Here is a 27458-nt window from a genome sequence, read left to right as displayed (position 1 = left end):
CCAGTATACACTATTTTTTCCTGTACATGCATACCTATGATAAAGTTTAATTAATAAATTTGGCACAAGTGAGAGATTAATGACAACTAATAATAAATTACATCAATATACTATAATACAAGTTATGTGAATGTAGTGTCTCTCTTTCTCTCTCCCCCCCCTCGGTAACCGATCTGATAATGGAGATGGCTCCTAGTGACTAATGGATGGAGATTGTATACTGGGTGGAGATGCTGGACAAAAAGGGATGATTCATGTCCCTTCCAGGCAGAATGTAGCCTAACAGCATGAGATTTCATTACACTACTCCGAACAGCGTGCAATTTAAAATTTATGGATTGTTTATTTCTGGCATTTTTCACTTAATATTTTCAGACTGTAGTTGACTGTGGGTAACTGAAACCATGGAAAGTGAAACCATGGATAACGGCAGACTACTATATAGAGGGGAGATAAGAATTGTGTAGAAGAAGGACCTTCTTCTTCTTTTCTTGTGTGCATTTTCCACAAGATTAGATAGAGTACAGTAGGTCCTGGAATAACGTTGTTTTATTCAACATCATTTTGTTGTTATAACATCGATGAAATGCCATAGGAACTTTACCCTTGTTTATACCAATTAAACTGTGGTAAAATTGGTTCTGTTATATGTTGTTTCACTTTAGTCACAGAACCTATCAACAACTTTAAGTGATGACTTACTGTATAAAATTTGTTTAGAGAAATGTTTGCCTCTTTCTTGATTGCTTGACCATCTCATCCCCAACCCCAGTGGTTGAATTCACTTCTTCCCAATGCTCATGTACATTTAAAAGGCAGTTCCCTTATACTTACTGCAATTTATTTTTTTCTTTTTTTTATTTAACTTTTGTTCAAGTACAGTTTTCTTTCTTGTATTCCCAGCCCTGCACCCCCCCAGTGCTCCCCACCCCCCTCCCATCTCCGCCCCCCGTCTTAGTTATTGTCCATGTGTCCTTCATACTTATTCATGTGAGTCCATCCCCTTTTACTCTGTGCTTCCCTCCCCTCTACCCTCTGGACCCTGTCAGCACGTTCTGTATTTCAGTGTCTTTGGTTAATTGCGCCCCTTATACTTACTGCAATTTAGACTCCATATATGAATTTGAAAAAAGCCACATCTCTTTTTACATCTATTTTTATAAATAACAAGGACAGGAGATGATTTAGTAATGAAAAATGGGAAACAGCAAGAGTGGGATATATAATGTTTGTGTTTATAAAGGAAAAGGACATTTCTCGAAGATTTGGTATTTGTGAACAAAAACATATTTCAATCACTGTTGGATAAAGAAAAATATGAAACATAATCCTGTTCTAATGTATATTTATATTTATATTTATAAATATTTTTGAAATAAAAATATGTCTCCCTCCAGAGAGAAAGTGGCTGGATCACATTATCTCTTTGAAGTTCTAGTTCTATAAATCCAAGTATTTTCTTTAAAAATCAATTTAAAAATTATGATGAGAAAATGTTTAGACTGAAATTTATACTATATACATATGTGTAGGATCAATATTTCTAAAACTGCATTTTCATGCCTTGTCATGCCTTTTGTTTCATAAATTTATGAAACAAGTTTAAATAAAAGTTTTAGTTGAGGTCATTAAAATATGAAGGGGATAGAGTAATCATTGCTATTAGTTCTTATATTACATTATATATTATATTATTAGAAAGTAATTCGTATGTGTATCTTCATGATTTTTATAACAATACTTTTCCATTTTTGAAACTGCAGACTCAGTATTGCCAAAATCTTCATTTTGTGCCTCATTACTAAATTGTCTATTATCTTTTTTGTCAGTATACCAGCCTATTATAAAATTTATGTATTTCATTATCCCCAGAGTAGACCAAAGGAACAACTACCTATTTGTTCTGTGGTTACTAGTCTGTTAATTCTCCTGTGGACTTTAGGCATTTGAGGACAATTATGTCTCATGTTGGGGCTCCCTGGGATCCCTTTTTTCCAAAGATAATTTACTCCCAAACTTGTAGCTTGAAAGATAATTGATCAAGCAGCATCAATACAAGGATGCCTAAAACACAATCCCTAATTTTCAAAGAGATTAAACATTCTAGTTAGTAGAAAGGAACTCCTTTTCTTGCAGCCAACACAGATGCTCTGTACCTTACTTTCTCAAAAGGAAAAAGAAAACAAGATAAAACAACAACAAGGTGTGTCAGTAAAGTTCTGTAAAAGGACTCTTAATAAATATATTATTATGGAAAGAGTGTTAGTCTAACACCCTAATTCTGTACATGGGAAAATGAAAGTATACATAGTAATTGTCTTTCAAAACAAGGTAAAAGCCAATGTTGTGTTAAAAAATGAATGTGCCTCTGTCCTTATTTGTTCTTAATCTAAATTAGTATTAATTTTATCTTTTTTACTACAGTGAATTAAATAAACATTGTCAAATATCAACTAAGCTGTTCAAGTTTTTCTTCTTTTGAGTAATTAGTCTATTGTCTTTATTTTCCAAATAGGTTGCACACACATTATTATGTAAACAGACTTTTAGCAATGGAAATTTATGTACCCATTTTACCTTGATTAGTGGTGCAACTCATGTTCTTCTTGTAGGGCTTTGATCAGCTTCGTCTTGAAGGCTTGCTTTGTGATGTGACCCTGATGCCAGGTGACACAGATGATGCCTTCCCTGTGCATAGAGTCATGATGGCCTCTGCCAGTGATTACTTCAAGGCCATGTTCACAGGTACGTTGCTTTTTTAAACTCTGCATCCACATTAAAAACTATGAAAAATACATGTTTAAATCTTTTTATTTCTAAAGTGCATTCAGTTCTTTGGGTCTGTGCCTTTACAAGAAGAAACTGTTTCAAAATGAATACATACCTAGTAAGTGTGGTTGTTAGTGGTGATTTTTTAATTTGGGAAATGGAAGTACATTTTTCATACTTCTGCCCTTCTTTATTTCACAGCTTTTCTTTTCCATATGCATATATGAATGAGCATCAGAGACTCTGGGTCCCACTACTACAACCTTTAATTCATCAAAAGATACGAAGTTACAGGAGAATAGTTTGGAAGCCCTTGCATCATATAGACCTCCATTGGTATAGGGATACTCATTTTTAAGTACTCTCTTTTATTTTTATTTTTAATTTTTTTGATACAAAGGCAGTTGACATATATTGAAGTTTCTTTTTTTTCCCTTTGAAAATATTTTTACTTTTAGGCTATTTGCGTAACCCATGAATAGAAACTATTTTTTAAATTTATTTAATTATTTTTCAGGTACAGTTTTCTGTCTATTACTCCCATCCCAACCCACCCCCCATGCTCCCCACCTCCTTCCCATTTCCACCCTTCTCAGTTGTTGTCCATGTATCCTTTATATATGTTCCTCTAAATCCCTCCCCTATTTCCCCTGAAATTCCTTCCCCTCTCCCCTCTGGTAACTGTCAGCCTGTTCTCTATTTCAGTGTCTTTGGTTATATTTTGCTTGCTTGTTTGTTTTGTTGTTTAGCTTCCCGTTAAAGGTGAGATCATATGGTATTTGTCCTTCAACACCTGGCTTATTTCACTCAGCATAATGCTTTCCAGTTCCATCCTTTTAATTATAAAATATGCAGAAGCCTGACTCTGACATGAATGCTTACACCAAATAAAATTTTTCCTTCATTTTATTGTATCTAATTAGCAGCAGAAGTGAGTTTGACCTTAATTAAATTATCTGCCTTCATTTAATTGAATGTCTTTTTATTTAAGGTGGAATGAAAGAACAAGATTTAATGTGCATTAAGCTTCATGGCGTGAGCAAAGTTGGTTTAAGGAAAATTATTGATTTCATTTATACTGCAAAGCTTTCTCTTAATATGGACAACCTTCAAGACACACTGGAAGCTGCCAGTTTTCTACAGATTCTGCCAGTTTTGGATTTCTGCAAAGTATTTCTCATATCAGGGGTAAGACATTTTCAAATCTTTTTCTGCAGCAGACTCTGATGTCTCTTGTTTAGAGTAGACTCATGAATCTTTTGTGTAGACATGTGAAACTTTGGCAATTAAAGAGGTGTCATATAGTGTGTAGTCTGGAAGCAAGTTGGAAAAAACAATACAGGTGTATTAACAAACAGAATAATTTAAGAAAAGCCTTCCATGTAATCAAGTGACACCACACCATAAGGTTTGATAGTAATATATACCTTAATCTGTTTGATAATGTTTTATATTTTAGTTTTGTTTTATTCACTTTAATGATTTTATGTACACAGACATTAAGTGGAATTCTGTAGAAAGACAATCTGAACTTCTAGAAGTCTTTTCAGATAGGCTCAAGCAATCTGTTTTCTTCCTTTAAATATGGGATCTAGGTCTTTAAAAAAAACTAACACCTATGTGTAAACCTTTGGGAATATGTTTTGGCCCTTCCCAGTGTGGCTCAGCTGGTTTGAGCATCATCTCCTAACAGAAGGGTTGTGGGTTTGATTCCCAATCAGGGCACATACCTAGGAAATGGGTCCCATCTGTGGTCTGGGTACATATGATCCCTGCTTGGGGTGCAAACTGGAGACAGTCAATCAATGTTTCTTTCACATCAGTGTTTCTCTTTTCCTTCCTCTCTTTCTAAAAACAGTGAAAAATGTGTCCTTGGACAAGGATAAGAAAATCAAAATTAAAAAACAATAAATTTTGAATCCATAGAATCACATAGTGCACTGAATTGTTTCTAGCCTTCTTTAATAGATAAGAGAGAGCACATATAACTACCAGCCAATGAACATTAGCAGTCATCAGGTCCTGGAGATAGCCCCTCATTTTAGTTGAGGCCTTTAAATTTTTCATCTGGAAAATGAAATATTTTGGTTGTGAATAAATATTGTCAAGATTTCTAGAGCCTCTAGAGCTTGCTTTTGTGATGGAAAAGTACGACAACAGTAAATTTCAGTATGTTTTATGATTTATTATATTGATGGAGAATATGTTTTTCTATGATTGGTTTTAACTCCTACCAATTTTAATATTGGCAAATCATTGCTGTTAGGCCTTTAAAATTGCATTTACTAAACATGGAGCCTTATCTTTAAAACTTGAAGTTTCAAGAGAATATATCCTTAGTGATTTTATTGATAAGCTGTTCATTATCTTATAAAGTCAGCTAACAATTAATTTAACTGGGTTATTGAAAGTGTATTTGGTTTGCTTATTGCCATTCTAAAGTACCCAGATTTCTGTCTCACAATTACTTTTAATCTTTTAAATTAACTGTTATTTTTAAGGGTTTTTATAGCAGCATGGTGTTATAGTGTTGACTTGTGTTGTCTTCTCCAATGAACAAGTACCCCAAATGAAGTTTATTTCCAAAGATGTTGCTTGTCATCATTATTAAATATGGGTACTAAGTTAATTTTTATTTTTAAAAATATTTATTTATTTTTAGAGAGAGGGAAAGAGAGGGAGAGAAACATCAATGTGTGGCTACCTCTTTCACACCCCAAACCAGGATCTGGCCCACAACCTAGGCATGTGCCCTGACCAGGAATGGAACTGGTGACCTTTTGGTTTACAAATCCTCTGAGTCACGCCAGTCACAGGTCTAAATTAAATTTTAATTTAACCATAAAAGGCCACTTCCCTCAAGAGCTATAACTCCTTTTTCTTCAATTTTGTGCCATTGATATCATATAACAATCTCATTTAAAGAAAAAGCGAACAATATTGATGTTATTGAAATTAACAACAAAATGACAGTAACCAGAGGGGAGGGGAGAGGGAAATAACCTGGGAAATTTGGGAAAGGGTCATCAAGGAACATGTATAGAGGATCCATCGACAAAGCCAAAGTGGGATAGGATTGAGGATGGGAAGTCAGGGTGGGTGGAGTGGGGGAAAGTGGTGATGGGGAAATGGACACAACTATATTCGAACATCAATAAAAAATATAGAATATAAAAAAATAAAAATGTACCAGTCTAATAATTAATCTAATACTAACATGTCATGCTTACACTTATCGACTCTTAACATTGCTTTACATTGATCCTGGCAACATATAGGCATCCTGACCCAAACTGGGCAGTGTCATGATTTTGGGGAACTAATCATTACAAGCAACATTTTGATCTACAGACATTGTAATTTTAGATATTGGTTGTGATCAATTTTTTTATCTGAAAGAAAAGTACCAAACTGGCTAAAGCACAATTTATCAAAAGGTCTAAAAGTATACAATTTTCAAAATAACATTAAAAATAATTCTGGTCTAGATATCTGTAATTAAAGCAAGTTTATTTAAAGATGATATCAGTAATTTTGTAATATTGGCAGATTTCCTGTAATTGTAATTTTGATTCCTTAACCTACTTGAAATATTTATTATAACTGTATGTTTTACCTGTTTTGAAATATTTTTAATAAGCAGTTAATATTGTCTTAAAGATTATATTTTTCATTCCTAGCTAGTGTCCTCTGCAGACATCCTAAAAGCCATTAGAAATGTAATGAAGAAGAGGCTTGTCCCTCCTGGCAAACTTACTTGTGGTATAGTTTACCCCTATCTCTAATGGTTTCAGAACTTTCTTGCCTAGGAGCTTTGAGGAAAGACCTCTTTTCTGAGCACCATTCCATTTACTTATCTTTCATCCTAGGCTATATCTGTGTGATTTTACTGTGGAGATATTCCCTCTCAGAATCCATGATAATTTTTTTAGAATAGTTGGTAGATTATTAGTTTTGTACAGGTTGTACAAAATCCAATTTTTCTTTATCCCTCTTTCATGCATTCCATTTCTTATTTTTGTATTTATTTATTTTTGAATTTTATACATTTAAGATTTATTTATTTATTTTTTATTGTTATTCTATTACATTTGTCCCAATTTTCCCCCTTTTCTCTCCTCGGCCCAACCTACCCCCCACTCCCACGGTCAGTTCCCTGTTGTTTGTTTCCATGGATCAATGATACATGTTCTTTGTCTAGTCTCTTTCCCTTCCTTCCCCTATTATTCCCTTCTCGCCACTGTCACTCTCAGTTTGTTCGCCTGAGTTCTATTTTGTTTGTTAGTTTATTTTGTTCATTAGATCCCTCTTTAGGTAAGATCATATGGTATTTGTTTTTCACTGCCTGTCTTATTTCACTTAGCATAATAGTCTCCATCCATGCTATTGTGAAGGGTAGGAGCTCCTTCTTTCCTTCTTCTGTGTAGTATTCCATTGTGTAAAAGTACCATTGTTTTTTGATCCACTCACTTACTGATGGGCACTTAGGCTGTTTCCAGCATGTGGATATTGTAAATAGCACCACTTAGCCTCACTCTATTTCCCCTTTGCTTCTTGGTATTCAAGTGAATCAGAAAAAAACAGTAGCCCCAGCTACCTTTTCTACTTATAAAAACTGAAAGTTTCAAGATCACATATTTCTCAAAGGTAGTTTTGTTTTCAGTTCTCCTGCAAGCTAAGCTATTATGCATAATTTTCAACATAACAACTCAAAATATTTTGAGAAAATAGGATTGTATTTTAATGATATAGTGTGATTATAGTTCACATAAATAAAACAATACTTGGATTTGAGCTCTCAGAAAGAAAAATTAACTAATATAATTCTATTCTATCCCATTCTTAATCATTTGTGTGGATGATGAGGAGCACTGGTACATTAAATATGACTCAGCAAATAACACAGAAAGCATTTCACATTAGCTTTGAATATAACTTTAAATGCAATAATAAAGCCACACTTGCTTTGGGTGGGATAGAGACATTCGTTTTTTTTGTAAAAGGTCATCAGGCTCAATAGAACAAGAACCACTTTCCTTCTAACTTTGCTATCCTTTGAGGTAATACCTTTCTCTTAGGATTGTAATTATTATTATGGTTTGTAGAACCTGACACTTTTGTCTTTGCTGTTATATTCTTTTTTTTTAAAATATAATTTTTATTTAATTCTTGTTCAAGTACAGGTTTCTGTCTTATATTCCCAACCCTGCCCGCCTCCCACCCCATGTTCCCCGCCTCCCTCCCCTTTCCACCCCCCACCCTTAGTTATTGTCCATGTGTCTTTTATACTTGTTCATGTGAGTCTTTCCCCTCTTCCCCTGTGATTCTCTCCCCTCTTCCCTCTGGACCCTGTCAGCACGTTCTGTATTTCAGTGTCTTTGGTTACATTTTGCTTGCTTATTTGTTTTGTTGTTTAGATTCCTGTTAACAGTGATATCATATGGTATTTTTTTTCACTGCTTGGCTTATTTCGCTCAGCATAAGGCTTTCCAGTTCCATCCATGTTGTTGCAAAGGGTAGGAGCTCCTTCTTCCATTCTGCAGCATAGAATTCCATTGTGTAAATGTACCATAGTTTTTTTTTAAATGTACCATAATTTAATTTTATTTAACTCTTGTTCAAGTACAGTTTTCTGTCTTATGTTCCTAGCCCTGCCCGCCCCCCCTCCCGCCCAGTGCTTCCCACCTCCCTCCCATTTCCGCCCCCCTCCCTTAGTTCTTGTCCATGTGTCCTTTATACTTGTTCATGTGAGTCCATCCCTTTTCCCCTATGATAGCCAAGAGTTGGAAGCAACCTACATGGCCATCGGTAAATGACTGGATCAAAAAACTATGGTACATAGCCATAGTTTTTTGATCCATTCATTTACCGATGGGCATCTAGGTTGCTTCCAACTCTTGGCAATCATAAATTGTGCTGCTATGAACATCAGGGTGCATAGGTTCTTTTGGATTGGTGCTTCAGGGTTCTTAGGATATACTCCTAACAGTAGAATTGCTGGGTCAAAAGGCACGTTCATTTTTAGTTTTCTTAGAAAGTTCCATACTGTTTTCCATAGTGGTTGTACCAGTCTGCAATCCCACCAACAGTGAACTAGAGTCCCCTTTTCCCCACAACCTCTCCAATACTTGTTGTTTGTTTCTTTGTTTATTATGGTAGCCATTCTGACTGGTTGAATCTTAATTCAGGGTAAGGTGTTTAACTTTCATATAGCAGCAGTGAGTACTAGTATATTAATAAAAATGCCACTTCGAAAATTATGATGCTTGGAACTGCCTTTATGATGACCATGAAAGTTGTTTGGTTACAATAGAAAAATTCATATCAAGGAAAATTAAATGTGTACTTGATTATTTTAAAATCAATTGTATTGGTTCTCCTAAAGGGTTGAGAAATGTTGTTCCTTTTTGCTTCTCTCTCCTTTAAAATGCTAATATAATTATTTGAATTAACTTCTATAATAACTCTTTGGAATTTGGCCAGCTTATATATTCAGATGAAATTAGCATTCTTTCTACTTATGCATTTTTTCTTTTTTTATTTAATTATTGTTCAAGTACAGTTTTCTGTCTTTTACTCCCATCCCAGCCCACCCCCCGCAGTGCTCCCCACCTCCCTCTCATTTCCACCCCCCTTAGTTGTTGTCCTTGTGTCCTTTATACTAGTTCCTGTAAATCCTTCCCCTTTTCCCCTGAAATTCCCTCCCCTCTCCTCTCTAGTCCCTGTCAGCCTGTTCTCTATTTCAGTGTCTTTGGTTGCTTGTTTTGCTTGCTTGTTTTGTTGTTTAGCTTCCTGTTAAAGGTGAGATCATATGGTATTTGTCTTTCAACACCTGGCTTTTTGTTAACCACATTCAAAATCCAAATTATTGAATAGTGTTGAACTAACTATATTTCAAAAGTTCCATAAATGGTTAATTTATTTTTTCTAGTTTTTTAAATACATAGCTATTAAATATAAGAAGCAGTTAACACTTCTTGGAAATTTCTGTACAGCAAATCAGCTGCCTAAAAGAGTTCAAATTCTTTTTTAAAAAATATTTTATTTATTTATCTTTAGAGGGGAAGGAAAGGAGAGAGGAAGAGAAACGTCAATGTATGGTTGCTTCTCCTGCATCCCCTGCTGGGAACTGGCCCCTGATGGGAACTGGCCTGCAACCCAGGCATGTGCCCTGACTGGGAATCGAACCGCGATCGTCTGGTTCGCAGGCCCGCACTCAATCCACTGAGCTATGCCAGCCAGGGCAAAAGAGTTCAAATTCTTTAGCAATAAATTTGTGTGTTGTTTGTATGTATTAACCTTAAATGTGAAGGAGTTTTGTATTTTCACAGTCCGCATCCATTGCTCAAAAATGTAATCACACACATGGTTGAGAAGTAGAAGCTACAGTAATATATATATTTTTTTGCTAAAATATGTGTATTATAGTATTGTGCTTTCTTTTTTGCTAACATTATACTTTGAACTTAATTTATGATTTACCTACAGTTAGGATTGTAAAATTAAAGATAATTTGATATTTAACAAAAAGATATATGATTATACAGAGACATATTTTATTAACATTAAGTGGATCTATCTCTTAAACAGAGGTGGTAGCCTACAGTCTAATGGAGTTTGTGATATCAAATTATAGAATACGGGTCTCACCTATCACCTTTGGTTCTATTTTGAATGTCTAAGAAAAATTTGACAAATCCCCAACATAGAGAAAATTCTATTTAAATTAAACATGTCAAAAAAGGCATTCTCATTAATTCTTTGAAGGGAAAAGCAATATAAAGTAAAAATTAATAAGTATAAGTCAATGTAAACACTGAGATTCTTGATCCAGACTGCATGGGTTCCAATCCTAGCTACACCATATTTTAATAGTTACGTCAACTTGGACTAATGGCTTACTTGCTCTGTGCTTCATCTCTAAAATGGGTATAGCATAGTATTTATTTCGTGAGTTGTTATATGAATTTAATTTATCATTATTTATAAAAATCTTATTATTAAATATATTTTGTTGATTATGCTATTATAGTTATTCCCATTTTCCCCATTTTCCCCACTCTGCCTGGTACCCCCATTCCCTCCATCAGTCCCCTCTTGGTTCATGTTTATGAGTCATGCATAGAGGTTCTTTGGCTTCTCTATTTCCTAGACTGTTCTTAATATACCCCTGTCCATTCTGCACCTACCAATTTGTACTTCTTAATCCCTGCACCTTTCCCCCTCCCAACTGTTAAACCTCCAAATGATCTCCATATCTGTGATTCTATTTCTGTTCTGCTTGTTTGCTTAGTTTTTTAGATTCAGTTGTTGACAGCTGTGAATTTATTGCCATTTTTGTGTACATAGATTTGATCTTTTTCTTTTTCTTATATAGTTCCCTTTAACATTTCATGTAATAATGGCCTTGGTGATGATGAACTCCTTTAGCTTTACCTTGTCTTGGAAGCACTTTAGCTGCCCTTCCATTCCAAATGAGAACTTTGCTGGATACATTAATCTAGGTTGTAGGTCCTTGTCTTTCATGACTTTGAATACCTCTTGCTAGTCCCCTCTTGCCTATAAAGTTTCTTTTGAGAAATCAGCTGACAGTCTAATAGGAACTCCTTTGTAGGTAAACTATCTGCTTTTCTCTTGCTGCTTTTAAGATTGACTCTTTTATCACTTCTTGGCCTTTTGCCTAAGATCAAGTGAAGATTCTCTCTTTATCTTTAACCTTTGGCATTTTAATTATGATGTGTCCTGGTGTGGTCCTCTTTGCATACAACTTGTTTGGGACTCTCTGTGCTTCCTGGATATATATGTCTATTTCCTCCACCAAATTAGGGAAACTTTTTCCATTATTTTTTTCAAATAAGTTTTTGATTTCTTGCTATTTCTCTTCTCCTTCTGGCACCCCTATGATTCAAATGTGGAATGCATGAAACTGTCCCTGAGGTTGCTGACACTATCCTTATTTTTTTAATTTATTTTTTCTTCTTTTTTTCTGATCAAGTGCTTTTTTCTTTCTTATGTTCCAAATCATTGATTTGATTCTTGGCTTCATCCCCTCCACTGTTGGTTCCCTGTAGATTTTTATTTCACTTAATGTAACCTCCATTTCAACCTGGGTCTTTTTTAATGCTCTTGAAGTACCTAATGAGTTCCTTAAGCATTCTAATAACCAGTGCTTTGAACTCTGAATCTGATAGATTGCTTATCTCTGTTTCATTTAGTTATTTTTCTGGAGTTTTGATCTGTTCATTTATTTGGGCCATGTTTCTTTGTCTTCTCAATTTGACAGCCTCCCTGTGTTTGTTTCTGTGTATTAGGTAGAGCTGCTTTGACTCTCTGTCTTAGTGTGGCCTATTGTAGAAAAGCACACCTGTATGTTGTATGGGGTAGAGCCGTAGGTTTCTATGGCTCTGCCAGGGCAGAGAAACCCATGTCATTGCTCTGTAGCTCTGTGTGAGTAAGGGCTTGCAGAGGGGACAATTCCACTGCCTGGTCTCTGGAGTTTTGCCTAGGAGGAAGATGGTTTCTGGCACTTGCCCTGTTGCTAGTAACTTCAATTTCTCCCTGTATTCCACTGGTGCCCTTCCAGCTGTTGCCCTGGTGCTGAATCCAAGAGTGGGTGGATCTGCGTAAGTCCTAAGTCCATTGTGGACCCTTTAAGAAGAGTCTCCTGAGAATCCTGCAGTTTCTTCTGCTGCCCCAACCTCCACTGGTTTTTATAGCCAGAAGCTATATGGGCACTTATCATCCTGGTGCTGGAACCCTGGGCTGTATGGTCTGGTATGGAGCTGGGATCCCTCACTCCTGAGGTATCTCTCCCGATATTTTATCCACCACACATGGGTGTAGGACTTCCCATTCCATGTCTCTCTGCACCACTCCATGTCACCAAGCTTCTCTGTGTGTCTCACCTCGCTGATCCTCTGTGTGTATCTCTGCATCTCTGCCCCTTGTCCCTGTCTGGATAAATGTGGCTTCTTTAAGTCTTTTCTTTTTGGACTTCCATACAGTTTGATTTTCTGATGATTCTGCGTGATATTTGTTTTGTAATCTAGTTGTAATTTTTGCTGTAGTTGTGCAAATATGAGAAGTTTTTACACCTCCATCTTGACTGGAAATCGCTATAAAAGATCTTAGAGTAGGGCTTGGTATAAGTTAGTATCATATGTGTACCTCGTTTTGTTATTATTATTTATTTAAATAAAACCCTTTCCATATTGCTATAAAAAATGACCCCCTGCCCAGTTCATGTTCAGTTGGTTAATTATTATCTATCTGCAGATAACAAATGTGAAAGTCTTTTTTTTACAAAGAATTAGCACTCATTATTTACTACCTAGCCTGAGCTGAATGCTTTTAACACTTGTGTTATACTTGCAGTCATTTAATTTTGTGATGTGATGTTATGGAGGGAAACATGTACTCAAATAAAATTCCTAAAGTATCAGGGGAAAAAAGAGAACTTTCAGTGGCATTATATCTGATATAGGCTGTTATTTTATGCATAGGAATAATGATTTTAGTCTCATTTCAGTTTTTAAATAATAGGATAATAGAAGGATTACCAAATTTTCTCTTAACCCTCTGCCAATCTGTTAACCATAGTTTCATTAATGAGGTTTATGTAACCTTTGTGAACACACACACTGACTAAAATAACATTTGAGTACTTTGCCTGGGACCTGTCTCTGTGTTTGTATACACAGCCAGACATTTGTATGGTAGACTTGTGCTTTGAGTTCTTCTTTGTATAATATTTGCTGATATGACTTTCCCTTTTTCACTTTTGACCACTCAATTATTAGAGTATTGAAAAGCTCCTGCAGAAGAGGGGTCTTTCCACAACTTCTTTCCTTTTCCTGGTTTCCATTTTTGGCATATTTTGCGCTACACTGAGGAAATTTTTCTGGTCTCATTTTGACTCCAGGCAGAGCTAGAGTAATAGTGAGAGTAAGACAGTGGCTATGGAAAACTACATGGCACATAGAGATACCAGAAACTAACTAAACTCCATGAGTAATTTAATGAACACACATCTATTCCAACCCTCATGAGAGCAATTCCCTTGCTTATATTTCCAAATAATGTGGAAAAAAACACTTCTCTAAGAGTAACTGTCCTATTGAATTATTTTTATGATAAGCAATAACTTTTGAAGGAATCAAAATGAATAGCAATGAACAAAGGAATAGTAATGAATGACGCCCATTTACATGAAACAGAAATCTAAGAGTCAGGTATTAGAGCTTTCTGTTAGTGGATCTGCTAGCTAAACTATTTTTAAGAATGATGACTGGGAAGAGGATTGAGATGAATTATAATAGAATAACCATGTATTTTTTCAATATTTCCATCTGGCCAGAATTTTATTAGTATTTGTGTGTGTGTGTTTGTGTGTGTGAGGGAACACACATTTTTAAGGAGAGAAAAGTAAAGCAGGCTCTTGAATGATGTTGTTTCATTATAACATTGATGAGGTGCAGTAGGAATTGAGCTCTTGTTTATATCCTGTGGTAAAATTGGTCTCATTATATATCATTTCATCACAGTTCTAGGAACCTATTGATGTCATTGAGGACGTATTTTGGCCAGAGTGAAGGGATAACATTGTTTCTTAGAGTAACTCCTAACCTACTGACTTTGAATGGTTCTTTTCTTTTAGTCATCCTTGTCCTGGATTAAGTAAAAGTTGTTGGTGTATTTTCTTTAGATCATTAATGTTTTAAGATAAAAATCTTTATTTGCATCTGTATGGACAATAAAAAGCATAATTTACTCTTCTTCTGGAACAGGTATTTATGTTACTCAGATGTGAGGGTCATGAAAGTAGTCACATTTTAACTTTTTTATTGGCTTAATAGGTCACTTTAGACAATTGTGTTGAAGTTGGGCGGATTGCCAACACCTACAATCTGACAGAAGTGGATAAATACGTGAACAGTTTCGTCTTGAAGAATTTTCCTGCATTGTTGAGCACTGGAGAGTTCCTGAAACTCCCCTTTGAGAGGCTTGCCTTCGTGCTTTCCAGTAATAGCCTTAAGCACTGCACTGAACTTGAGCTTTTTAAGGCTACCTGTCGCTGGCTACGCCTGGAAGAGCCTCGGATGGACTTTGCTGCAAAATTAATGAAGAACATACGATTTCCACTGATGACACCACAAGAGCTCATTAATTACGTGCAAACTGTGGATTTCATGAGAACTGACAATACTTGTGTGAATCTTCTTTTGGAAGCCAGCAATTACCAAATGATGCCATATATGCAGCCAGTTATGCAGTCAGACAGGACTGCCATCCGATCTGACACCACTCACTTGGTTACACTAGGAGGAGTGCTGAGGCAGCAGCTGGTAGTCAGTAAGGAATTACGCATGTATGATGAAAAGGCCCATGAATGGAAATCGTTAGCTCCCATGGATGCCCCAAGGTATCAGCATGGCATTGCCGTCATTGGAAACTTCCTCTATGTCGTTGGTGGACAGAGTAATTATGACACAAAAGGAAAAACTGCTGTTGATACAGTCTTCAGATTTGATCCTCGATACAATAAATGGATGCAAGTTGCATCTTTAAATGAAAAGCGCACCTTCTTCCACCTAAGTGCCCTCAAAGGATATCTGTATGCTGTTGGTGGACGAAATGCAGCTGGTGAACTGCGTAAGTGTCTTTACCCCCAAATTCTTGTCAAATCATAAACTAAACAGTTCTATAAAATGAAAAGTTAAAAATGCAGTTAGGCCTTGGCCAGTGTGGCTCAGCTGGTTGGAGTGTCATCCTATACACTGGAAGGTTGCAGGTTCAATCCCTGGTCAGGGCACATGCCCAGGTTGTGGGTTTGATGCTCCTTTGGGGAGCCTATGAGAAGGCAACCAATTGATCTCTCTCTCTCTGTCCCTCTCCCTCCCTTCCTCCCTCACCCCCACCACTGCCTCTCTTTCTACAAGCAGTGAAAAATTGCACTTGCGTGAGGATTAAAAAATGTAGTTAGGGTTTTATTTTAAACTGTTTCTCTTAGAAAATATTAGAGACAGAGTATGCCTTATCTGGGCATATATTGTTGGTCACAGTACAAATTACATCAGTACATTACAGAATATTTGATTTGTGAGTATTTATGGTTTTCATCTTGAAAAATTCAACTACAAAGTGTATTCTGCTAATTTAAATTCTGATAGAATCTTGGACAGAGGTTTGGCATGTTTCTTCATTTTTCATTTTTTTAAATATTTTATTTATTTTTAGAGAGAAGGGATGGGAAGGAGAAAAAGTGGGAGAGAACATCAATGTGTGGTTGCCTCTCATATGTCCCCTACTGGGTACCTGGCCTGCAACCCAGGCATGTGCCCTGACTGGGAATCGAAACAGCGACCCTTTGCTTCACAGGCCCGTGCTCAATCCACTGAGCTACACTAGCCAGGGGTCATTTTAAAAAGCCCTCATAATATTGTACTGAACAGGTTAAAATTCTTCCTTAAAAAGCACTGACTTCAGCCCTGGCTGGTGTAGCTCAGTGGATTGAGCGCAGGCCTGAGAACCAGAGGATTGCAGTTCCATTCCCAGTCAGGGCACATGCCTGGGTTGCAGGCCAGTTCCTGGCAGGGGACACACGATACATGGTGTGTCCCCGGCAGAGGCAACCGTATATTGATATTTCTCTCCCTCTCTCCTTCCCTTCCCCTCTAAAGATAAATTAAGATACTCAATATCTGGGAAAAAAATTGAACAACAGCTTACACATTAAAAAAAAGCACTGGGTTCCATTTTTTTTCAACATAATCTGTTACCTATCAGAGACCACTCAGAAAGATAATTTTTTATCAGTGAAATGTATAAAGTTTAATATTCTCCAAAGTTTATGTACTGTGAGTATTACAATCTGTGACTATTAGCTTTAAAAATCATTCTCTCTTGTTAAAAGACCAGTTTTCTTCTCTGTAAACTGATCTGATAAACTTTATTTGATGGTCCCTTTTTTGTCCTTCTAATCTAAGATTGGTCACATGTACAGTTAACATAGCAATACATTGACTATATAAATTAAAACTAGAAGGTATATTTCTGTTATTTTAGATAAAATTGGAGTAAGCTAGGTATCTAAAAGGGAAGTCAGGAAGACCACATTTTATATCGTGCTTTAAAGTGTCTGTCACTACCATCATTGTTTGTTTTTTATTTCACCTCCTCCCCCCTATTTAAAAATTCTCTATTATAGAGTGCTTCCAGTTGTCCAGTATTCTAGGCTTCAGAATGCTGGGGAAGTTTAATATACTGGCTCTAAATAAATTCATAGTAATTACTAGAATATTTCTCTTCAGTATTCTACAAAATAAAAGTTAGTTTAATGGATTTGAGAGTAAGGTATTTATTGGAGACAAAATTAACTGCTCCTAACTCTTAAACTTTTCAGTTTATCAAGCCCTTTCTTGTTAGTGACATGATCTTAATGTTACTAATCTTTCCCACCCGCAGTGTTTTCTCCTCCGTTATCACAGTCATATTGTTTTCTGAGGCCAAACTTTTTAGATTATTGGACAAGGTGCCATGATCATGAGCCACACAGGTTTCCCAACATATTTTAATAATCAGACTTTTAAAAGCATCTGAGGCATTAGTACCTTTAGTGTAGAATTGTCATTTCAGGTCTCCTCAGTCAACCCCTGCACATTATTTTCATGTTATTATACTATTTTAAATTTATGCTGTCTGAAAATATCCACAAGGTACAGGCAGTGACTTGGTGCTTTCTTAGAAAAGCCACTTGTGTAAGATAATTTTTATAAGTTGACAAATTATAGGTCATCAACCCTGGTATTCAGTGGTCATTTTGAAATTTTTTTCTTCAAAAGCAATAGCTCCATTTTTCTGTTAGGTCTTACTTATTGATGTTATCACTCCTGTTAATGTGCAGCTATTAAGTTTTCAATATATATTCCTTATATTAATTAGAGGGCTTATTTTTCTGAGAATATATTATCTTCAGGCCAAGGAGAGTGATTACATATAACCAAGAAGCTAGAGATTTTCTTTTTCCAATGTTCTTCCCATGTTATGCTTAGTAGAGAACAAGATGCAGACTACCCCACTGGGAAAGTATCTGGCTTCCTTGCTCGTGGCCTTCAGGAATCACCTCCATCTCTTTTTTAAAATTTTATTTTTATTTAAAAAATATTTTTATTGTTCTTCAACTACACTTATCTCTGTTTCCCCTCCATCATTCCCCTCTGCCCCAGCCATCCCCACTTTCCACCCTCTACCCTACCCCCACCTTGGTTTTGTCTATGTGCCCTTTATAGATTCCTGAAAACCCTCCCCCCACACACACACACCCTGCCATTATCCCCTTCCACCTCCTCTCTGGTTACTGTCTGTTCTTAATTTCAATGTCTCTGGTTATATTTTGCTTGGTTGTTTATCTTGTTGAATGGATTATACTTATAGGTGAGATCACTTCCATCTCCTATTAAAAACAGTCAGTTTGAAAGTGCAAAACACATTTAAACTGTTTGATATTCTTTCCCTTAAAATAATCTTCTATAATCTGTAAGTAGCTAAACTTTTATAGGAAATGATTGCTTCCCTTAAAATCAGCACACCCAGCAAATCCAGTCAGTATTACTTTAAGTTAATGTATTATAGATAGGAAGTTTTACAAAATTGTGTGATTGACCTATTAAGCACACTCAAAGTAGAAGTCTTGATTCCAGAAGAGAATTTTCAGGCAATAAAAGAGACATTACATAAAACCAAAAAGCAAGAGGCTTAATTTTTTCCCCAATTCAACCACTCCCTAGAGTTCCTCCTATACCCAAATAGGAACAAGAAATCAACTATCCCATCTTGTCATTTTCTTTATTTTTGACATAGCTAAGCTTGATCTAACCTGCCCTGTTTGCCTCCCAAAAGAACAGCATCACTGAGTTCTTCTGATTTCTGTTAATAATGTTGCTCTTTGTATAAATAAAAAAGTGTCTTTTCAGTTTTCTTGGGCTTGTTGTTTTTGCATAATACCATATTTTTGTTCTAAAGAAATGCTTGCTTTTATTTATGAATGTTCCAGCCAGAACTTTTAAATCTTCTCCTGCTCCATAAGCATTTTTATGGAACCCCACCCCTCCATACACACACATACGTTTGTTGTAATTACTTAACATTTCTATCTTAACTAATTATCTTGACATGTTAATATGCCTTATAAATAGAGAAGGCAGTTAGGAATGAGTGTCAGAAAAAGGGGATTGATGGGAGAGTCTTTTAACAATTTAACAGGTTTAGTACAAGTACATCATTTATTCTTCATACATGCAATAACTATTGCCTATATATAATTATGAGAAGAAAAGTGACAATATTTGCAAGGCATTTTAGATAATTTGAATGAATTTGGTCTTTTAAAATCACTACAAGTTTGTGTATGAGCCTGGCATATTGCTGAAATGTCATCCATAGAAATGTTGCCTTTCTTTGACAGTGGGTACAATGGGAAACTAGGGGAAGCTTAAGAGTAGCTGTCACTTAAATGAAAAAGGAGTCAGTTATTTCTGGCACCTTTCAAAATTATGTTGCGTAAGCAATCGATCTTCCATTGAGGTTTTCTATTTTGAGGAGAAATAGACAGCTCAGCTATCTTTCATTTAGCAGGCTTTCAAATAATGAAATAACTTATAGAAAACATGTTAGATTTTTTCAAATAAATGTGCTATAAACTTGCTGCAATTTATCAGATGTCTCCATATCCCTTAATGTGTTTGGGGGGTTTCTTCCTTAAGCAGCAAATCACCAGCTAGCACTTTAGGATTCTAGAGCCCATCCTCCCTCTATGGGAGCAATCATTGTCCAAATGGTTTTCTTGAGGGTTAATCTCTTTCTCAATCTCAGAGAACCTGTAAATTCCACATCATCTCTTGGGACTATTTCTGGACTCCAGTAGAATCACCTGAGAAAATAAGATTCCTGGTAATACATGTGGAACAACCAACTTAAGTGTAATTCTTAAGTTGGAGAGGGTCTCTAATTTAAATATCAGGTCGCCAGACTACTGAAGATGGTAAAGGTCAACAAACTTCTGTGAAGGGCCAGAAAAAATATTTTCAGCTTTACTGGCTATGGGAAGTCTTCACAACTAATCTACTGTTACATTGCAAAAGCAACTATAGACAATGTATAAACAAATAGGAGAAGGCGGCATTCCAATAAAGCTTTATACATACATAGTAAAATTTGAAATGTATATAATTTTTATATATTCTTCCTTTGGCTTTTCCACAACTCTTTAAAGATATAAAATCCACTCATATTTTTATCTTGTAGGTCATACAAAAGCAGATGGCATTCTGGATTTGACTTTCTAGCTATAGTTTGCCTGACTCCTGTTTTAGATTTTCCCAGTTACCTCATTACCATTCCCATCTCTCATAGACTATGATGGAACCACTGTTTTGTGGCTCCAACTCCTTGCCTTGCATTATCCCTGCTTCTCCACTATCAAAGTTGTGGCATTAACTTTGTAAATATGGAAAATAGAAAGAAGGATCTGTATATATACTTTTAAATTAGATATATTCTATTTTAAAACTAAACACTATTGACTTTACTACTAATAATAGCAATTCTGTTTGAGTAAAGTAGAGATTAAATGATGGGAGATGCTGATGGAGATGGATTACTTAGCTGGAAGAAAACAAGATTATGAATGATGAACTTGCTGGTGGAAATATTGGTGGTTAATAGCCATCTTACATTTTGGGGCTTCTCTATGAGAGATTATACATATCTATAGGTGGATAATATATGTATAGATAGATAGAATCATAAGATAGATTCTTTTTTAAAAAAAGATTTTATTTATTTGTCTTTAGAGAAGAAGGGAAGGCGAGAAGGAGAGAAATATCAATGTATGGTTGCTTCTCGTGAATCCCCTGCTGGGAACTGGCCTGCAACCCAGGCATGTGGCCTGACTGGGAATCGAACCGAGATCGTGTGGTTCGCAGGCCTGTGCTCAATCCACTGAGCTACACCAGCCAGGCCAATTCTTATAACCTCTACTAGGAAAAAAATGCAATTAACTCACTGAGAAATACAGCATTATCTTTCTACATAGGTAAATTTTAGTGATTATAGAGAGTGAATAGCTAGCTATTCAATCTCTAGCTTCACTCTAAAAGGAATAAGAGAAAACTAGTAAAAACTGCATCAAAACAGATTAACTAGACATAAGGAAAGACTATTATGCTCTAGAAATTTCAAAGTTCAAAGCAGAGTTCTTCATTAAAAAAACCTAGAATTATAGTAAAATAGTATTTGAACTCAAGTAGATGGGAAAGATGATCTCTGGAAGCCTTCTAAAACCCTTTTAGTGATAGGATGTGTGGTTGGACTACTTTTTTTTATCAGTTAAAATCCTACCATTAATTACTTTGCTGATGCCAAGTGTTATTATTAAACTAGAAAGAGACAGTAATGTGCATTCAGTAGGATTTTGTTTGTCAGGTAGCTGGAAGTCTTGCTAAAGGCAAATGGAAATGCACATTTAAAAAGACATCGGTGACTGGATATAGTCAAAGACAGTAGGGCAGTATTTGGCAGTTTTAGCTCATCATTAATTGTGAAATACTCCCCACCTTATTTGGAGGAAAGATTTTGCAGGATCTTGCTTACTTGATGGAAGGGTTTAGAAGAAATAGAGTTGGTAAGAGTCTAAGCCTAGAGCAAAGAACAAGAATAATGAGAGAGTAAGTCAGAATGAGAATAGTGAAAGCCTTTGAGATAAGACTGAAAAGTCAGACCTAAAGTAAGTGGGAAAAAATTAGTAAAAGGATATGGAGTGGTATAGTATAGATGTTGTTAGAAGAGAATTGAGTACTTGATATAGTGGATTTGATGAAGAAATGAAATTATCGAATAGACTAGAAAATTATTCTGTCAATCTCTGTCTCTAGTTTTGCCTATTCTCATGTTGTCTTTTTAACAGGAAACCTTCTTCAAAGGATGGTTCATCAGTTAGAATGTCATTTGGCTACAAGTAGCAAAACCTTATTCTAGTAGCTCGATCAAAAAGCTGCACTGTTTAGAACTGTATTATACGCTCAACTCCAGCTTCAAGGGGACCTGATAATTTGAATTTTATTTTAAATTTGGCACAGTGCTTCCCTGAGAGTGTTATGGTTAGTAATAAAAAGGCAGGGTTAGGAGAGGCAAGGAATTGGATTAGCAACTGGCGGTGTTTGCAATAAATCATACAAACTTTTCAAGTCAATCTAGACTTCATGCTTTTAGAAAAGGCTCACATTTTCTATTGGTCTGGATGGTTGTTCTATTTTTCTGAGGTTACAGCAAATTGATATTTAAATAAGTTGAGGTATTTTTTCCAAAATAGTTTGTGTTATGATTGGTAAATTTATTGCTGAGAGGAAGTAACCATAATAAAAATCTTAGCTTCATATTATGCTGCCAATTACTTTCAAGTTATGAGCAGTACTGGCTGCAACAGTGTTGGACATGTACAAACTATTGGCTTTAATGTGTAGATGTAGAAAAACTATTATCAGTGTCCATTTTGTAGTCTGGATATGAAATAAAGCAATAGGCATGAGAACATACACCAGGCGGTGTACATACTTTTTTCTCAACTTAAAATTTTGCTTTCAGGGTTCTTAGGATATAATCCTAGCAGTGGAATTGCTGGGTCAAAAGGCAGGTCCATGTTTAGTTTTCTGAGAAAATTCCATACTGTTTTCCACAGTGGTTGTACCAGTCTGCAATCCCACCAACAGTGAACTAGGGTTCCGTTTTCTCCACAACCTCTCCAACACTTGTTGTTTGTTGCATTGTTTATGATGGCCATTCTGATTGGTGTAAAGTGGTATCTCATTGCTTTATATCTATTAACCTTTTTTACCTATATGGTATATCAACACAGGGGCCTAGAATTGGAATGTTTTACTTCCTTGTGATTTTTGTCATCTTTTCTTCCCACATTTTTAGAAGTGGGAGAGATGTCAGATTATAAAGATACAAGAAGAAAAGGAATTCTAAAATTTCTGCAGTGAAAGATATGTGTTAGATTATTACACTAAGTAGTCTAGTGTAACCTGCATTATACTAGGTTCAAATTATTAATATAACCTCAATAATTAACATGAGACCTCCAAAGAAAATCTCATATCTATAATATGTTTGAGTTATTTGGATATTATTATTAGTGTTTTACCTGAAAGAAAAAAATAATTAATTGCTAAATTTGAAATTATATATTATTTTCTTTTTTTTAAACAACAGCTACAGTAGAATGTTACAATCCAAGAACAAATGAATGGACCTATGTTGCCAAAATGAGCGAACCCCACTATGGTCATGCTGGAACTGTGTATGGAGGAGTAATGTATATTTCAGGTAAACAATGATGCTTCAAGCACAATTAGTGTAATATATAAAATTTTTAACTGTCACCATCTTTCTATATAGTGTTAATGAAATAATCTAGAAAATGGATAATCAAAATATAATATATGTTGAGTTTAGAAGATATAGAGGGGTAGGCAAAAGTAGGCTAACAATAATAATAATACAATAATAAATAAATAATAATACAAGAATAAACTCTGTGTTTCACATACTTATAACTGTAAACCTACTTTTGCTCATCCCTGCATTTTGGCCACATGCACATATGTTTTGCTAATAAAAAATTCTGAACTGGCTACACTTTGCTTACAGTGTCCTAGTAGCAGCTTTCATTTTCAGACTGTTGGCATTTAAGTCATTCTTCTGTAGAATTTAGAAGAGTGTTATTTTAATGAAATGTTCACCTCTGGTTTTGAAATTTTCTTTTGTTAGCCAGGTTCCTATCATTTGGCCTTGAAACAGTCTACCTCAGGCAGTATGTCCCCCATTTGAGGGCCTGCTAGTGCCAGGCCAGCAGTTACATTATTAGAGAACAAAGGTGCTCAGGTGATATTTGTGGTCTGAGTCTCTGAAGACTTCCTTATGAACTCTGTAATTAACAAGGATCACTGAAAGGCCTGGAGTGTGTGATTGGCAGGTTTTTGTGTTAAATTTATGAGCAAGTACGGGATATCTTATATTGAAAGAGTCATCTAGGAAATCATATGCTCCACTAATCAATGATTTACACCATCTACCTATTTTCTGTGTGTAGATGCTATGCCATTATAATGAGAGCTCCAAATCCTCTGGGGAAAAAATGACATCTGAATTGTTCTAGTGGTGATTTGGCTTAACTAGCATATGTTGCATGCATGACCTTCACAATCAAGAGCAGGTTGAAACCACAGCTGATTTTTCAAACCAAAGAACACTGTTGTGCTTTCCAATAATTCTGTAAATCATGGGAAAAATATTAAAAAGCAAAAGAAAAAACAGTGATTTCTATCTGGCCACCAGATAGTAAGTAGAGCTTTGAATGGTATGGATGAAAATTAGTGTAATTCTCCCCCTAATCTGCAAAATATATAGTCTGATTGTTTAATTATAGAGGCTGATTTGTGATCTAAGAATATACTTTGTAGATAATATCAAAATTACACATACAAAATTCCATATATATTCAGCATTCTAAATTTTTAGCTTTGAAAATGTCCATGCTGATAGGACATGACATCATCCACCCTCACCCCATCCACCAAAAACTATAAAAACAAACAATTCTGAATGTTATTATAAGCTTGTACATTTACATACTATCAGCTTTTCCAAATCATATTGATTTGTTTCAATTCATAGTCATAGTCATAGTCCTAATGAAATAATTAGAGTAGATATTCTTAATAGGTACCTACAATGTAAGTACCCTAGCCCTGTGCTCAGTATCCAGAGGGTACCCAATAAAAAGCATTAGGACTGAATGATGCTTTGTAGTTGCAATTTACTGCAGACCCAACTCTAAAAGTGCCCCAAATATATTTTCATCCAGTAAAGAATTTTAAGAACACCTCTTAAATCCCATGGGTCTCTATATGAGAAAGTCATTGCAATAATATAAACTATACTTTTGTTCTTTAAGAAGATGAAAATGCTACTTTCTTTCTTTTTAATCCATGGAAAATATTTATGGAGGGCAGACATTTATATGTCTGAATACTATTGATTGTGGCTAGAATAAAATGTCATAATTGTGGCTAGAAGGTAATCACCTATGACAGATTCTTTTATTTAATTTTGCATTTTTATAATAATATGTCTATTATTTTCATTCCTTAGGAGGAATTACCCATGATACTTTCCAAAAGGAGCTCATGTGCTTTGACCCTGACACTGACAAATGGATCCAGAAGGCACCAATGACCACTGTCAGAGGTCTGCATTGCATGTGTACAGTGGGAGAAAGGCTCTATGTCATTGGTGGCAATCACTTCAGAGGAACAAGTGATTATGATGATGTCCTAAGCTGTGAATACTACTCACCTATCCTTGACCAGTGGACCCCAATTGCTGCCATGTTAAGAGGGCAGAGTGATGTTGGGGTCGCTGTCTTTGAAAATAAAATCTATGTGGTTGGTGGGTATTCCTGGAATAATCGTTGTATGGTAGAGATAGTGCAGAAATATGATCCAGATAAAGATGAATGGCATAAGGTTTTTGATCTCCCAGAGTCCCTTGGTGGCATCCGAGCGTGCACGCTCACGGTTTTTCCACCTGAAGAAACCACACCATCACCTTCTAGAGAGTCCCCTCTTTCTGCACCTTAAGTTCACCCCTACAACTAAGATGCTGTAGTCCTATCTTTGCAATGTGTCATTGATTCTCTTCTTTTGCTGTCCCCCCGTAAATAGTGTATGTTAGGATTAGCCTCCAGTAATTGATACAGATATAGGGGAAAAAAGGCTACATTGATATTACTTGTGCTGTTTTTCTGGCTTAGAGTGTTTATAAAGTGGTAACAAAACCATTCTGGAAATGTATCCCATAAAAGCTGACATTTAACATACAAAAAAACCTCAACCAAGTTACTGTCTTTAAAATGTTTCTTCAGTACCTTTTTGATGCTGTGTACTGGCTATGAGGTATTTGTCATCTTGCATTAGAAAGCCCAATAAACTAAGTTGAAGCTGGATTATAGTAAATGCACAATTGTTGTAACTAGGCTTCAAAGTAAAAAAGTTTTCCTTTCATCTTAACTGTAAGGTGTCAAAGGGAGGCAGCCTACTCCAGCAGAAAACAATAGATAAAAGGTTGCCAACTCGCATGAGCTACCTCCCTTTTTTCATAAAGTATTTTTGACATATCTGTCAACCCACCTGTCTCTGTGGGTACATTGAGAACATATAAAGTTTCTTAGACACACAGGAGAAAGAATAACTAAAATTCACCAATAGTAATTTTTAAAAAGCAGCATGACCCCTCCACTTATAAACAAGGGTTGGGAGTTTTAAAAGTGTATAAATACATACACGCATAAAATATTAAATATAAAACTTTATAAATGGAGTGGCATGTCAAACAAATGTAAAACAATTAAAAATTCTTCCAAAAAGCAGCTTCTGTTAAAATGCAATTCAGTATGTACATGCCGAATGCACATATGTAGAATCATGCTGAATTATGTGGATAAGGGCTGGAAATTTTGAGCAACTAAATATATCACTTGACCAAATATTACCTTCCAAAACTGTAAACTACACCTTCTCCTTTGCTGTTGAGGTAACTTTCATATTGTATGTATTCTGTACACTCTCAGTTCATAAGGTTATTTAGCACAAAGTATAGCAGCTTCACCTGGTAAGCTGCTTTCGCTCAGTGAATTTAACTTCCATGTTTTATCTTTTTGTTCAATAAAAAACATTTAATGTTATTTTGGTCTGAAGCACCTCATTATTGTCTGACTTGACTTCCTCTTATTAAATATCTTTTTTTTTGGTGGGGGGATAGCAAGATTCAAGTGACCAGGACTTAGAGCACTGAACAACTTGAATTAATTCATATTAATGACTTTCATTCAACAACAACAAAAAAGAACTTGACCAGTTTTAATATCACTGGTCCAAACTCATTACTGGTTGTCTTAGAGCAGGGGTGTTAAACTCATTTTCCCCGGGGGCCACATCAGCCTCATGGTTGCCTTCAAAGGGCTGAATGTAATTTTAGGACTGTATAAATGTAAGTACTCCTTAACTGTTAAGGAGTTGTAATTACATTTGGCCCTTTGAAGGCAACTTCAAGGCTGATGTGACCATTGGCGAAAATGAGTTTGACACCCTTGTCTTAGAGGGATTGTTTAGTGGCAGATGCTGTTGGGCTCTTCTTCATTCCCACAGAATTAATACCAGACATGTCTAAATTATAAGATCAATTTCACATATCTTTAAGATATCCACCTTACCTAATGAGAAGGGATTGTGTAAAATGACCGAAGAGGTTTGTTCTTGGACTAGGATCACAAATGAGAAATATTTTTGTAAGCCCTGGCAGGTGTGGCTTGGTTGGTTGGAGCATCGTCCCAAAAGGTTGCAGGTTTGATTCTCAGTCAGGACACATGCCTAGGTTGTGGGTTCAGTCCCCAGTCGGGGCACCTACAGGAGGCAACCAATTGATTTTTCTGTCTCACAACGGTTTTTCTCTCTCTCCCTTTCTCCCACCCACTTCCTCTTTCTCTAAAATCAATAAATGTATTCCTGGGTGAAAATATTTTTCATAAAAGATTGAAACTTATGTTTGGGCCATCTGCATGATCTTTCCTACTT

At 35.8% G+C, this 27458-nt stretch overlaps 1 protein-coding gene across 5 annotated transcripts in view; it reads left to right on the top strand.

The window, feature by feature from the left end:
• The window catches only part of KLHL13 (kelch like family member 13), a 246011-nt gene extending 219442 nt beyond the window's left edge, over positions 1-26569 (top strand). For 3 of the 5 annotated variants that reach the window (XM_037050180.1, XM_037050179.1, XM_037050181.1), the window contains 5 exons: positions 2613-2745; positions 3761-3957; positions 14625-15420; positions 23038-23151; positions 24979-25466. In XM_037050180.1, the coding sequence (XP_036906075.1) occupies positions 2613-2745; positions 3761-3957; positions 14625-15420; positions 23038-23151; positions 24979-25466 (1728 nt within the window). Of the gene's footprint in view, positions 1-2612; positions 2746-3760; positions 3958-14624; positions 15421-23037; positions 23152-24978 lie in introns of all 5 variants that reach the window. The other 2 variants (XM_037050178.1, XM_037050183.1) reach the window with 1 other exon arrangement.
• Positions 26570-27458: the final 889 nt, after the last annotated feature.

Source organism: Sturnira hondurensis, unplaced genomic scaffold (assembly GCF_014824575.4).
Source record: "Sturnira hondurensis isolate 20B ecotype Veracruz unplaced genomic scaffold, ASM1482457v3 Scaffold0006566, whole genome shotgun sequence".
In the NCBI taxonomy this organism is placed as follows: Eukaryota; Metazoa; Chordata; class Mammalia; order Chiroptera; family Phyllostomidae; genus Sturnira; species Sturnira hondurensis.
This window is presented reverse-complemented; position numbering and strand designations above follow the sequence as displayed.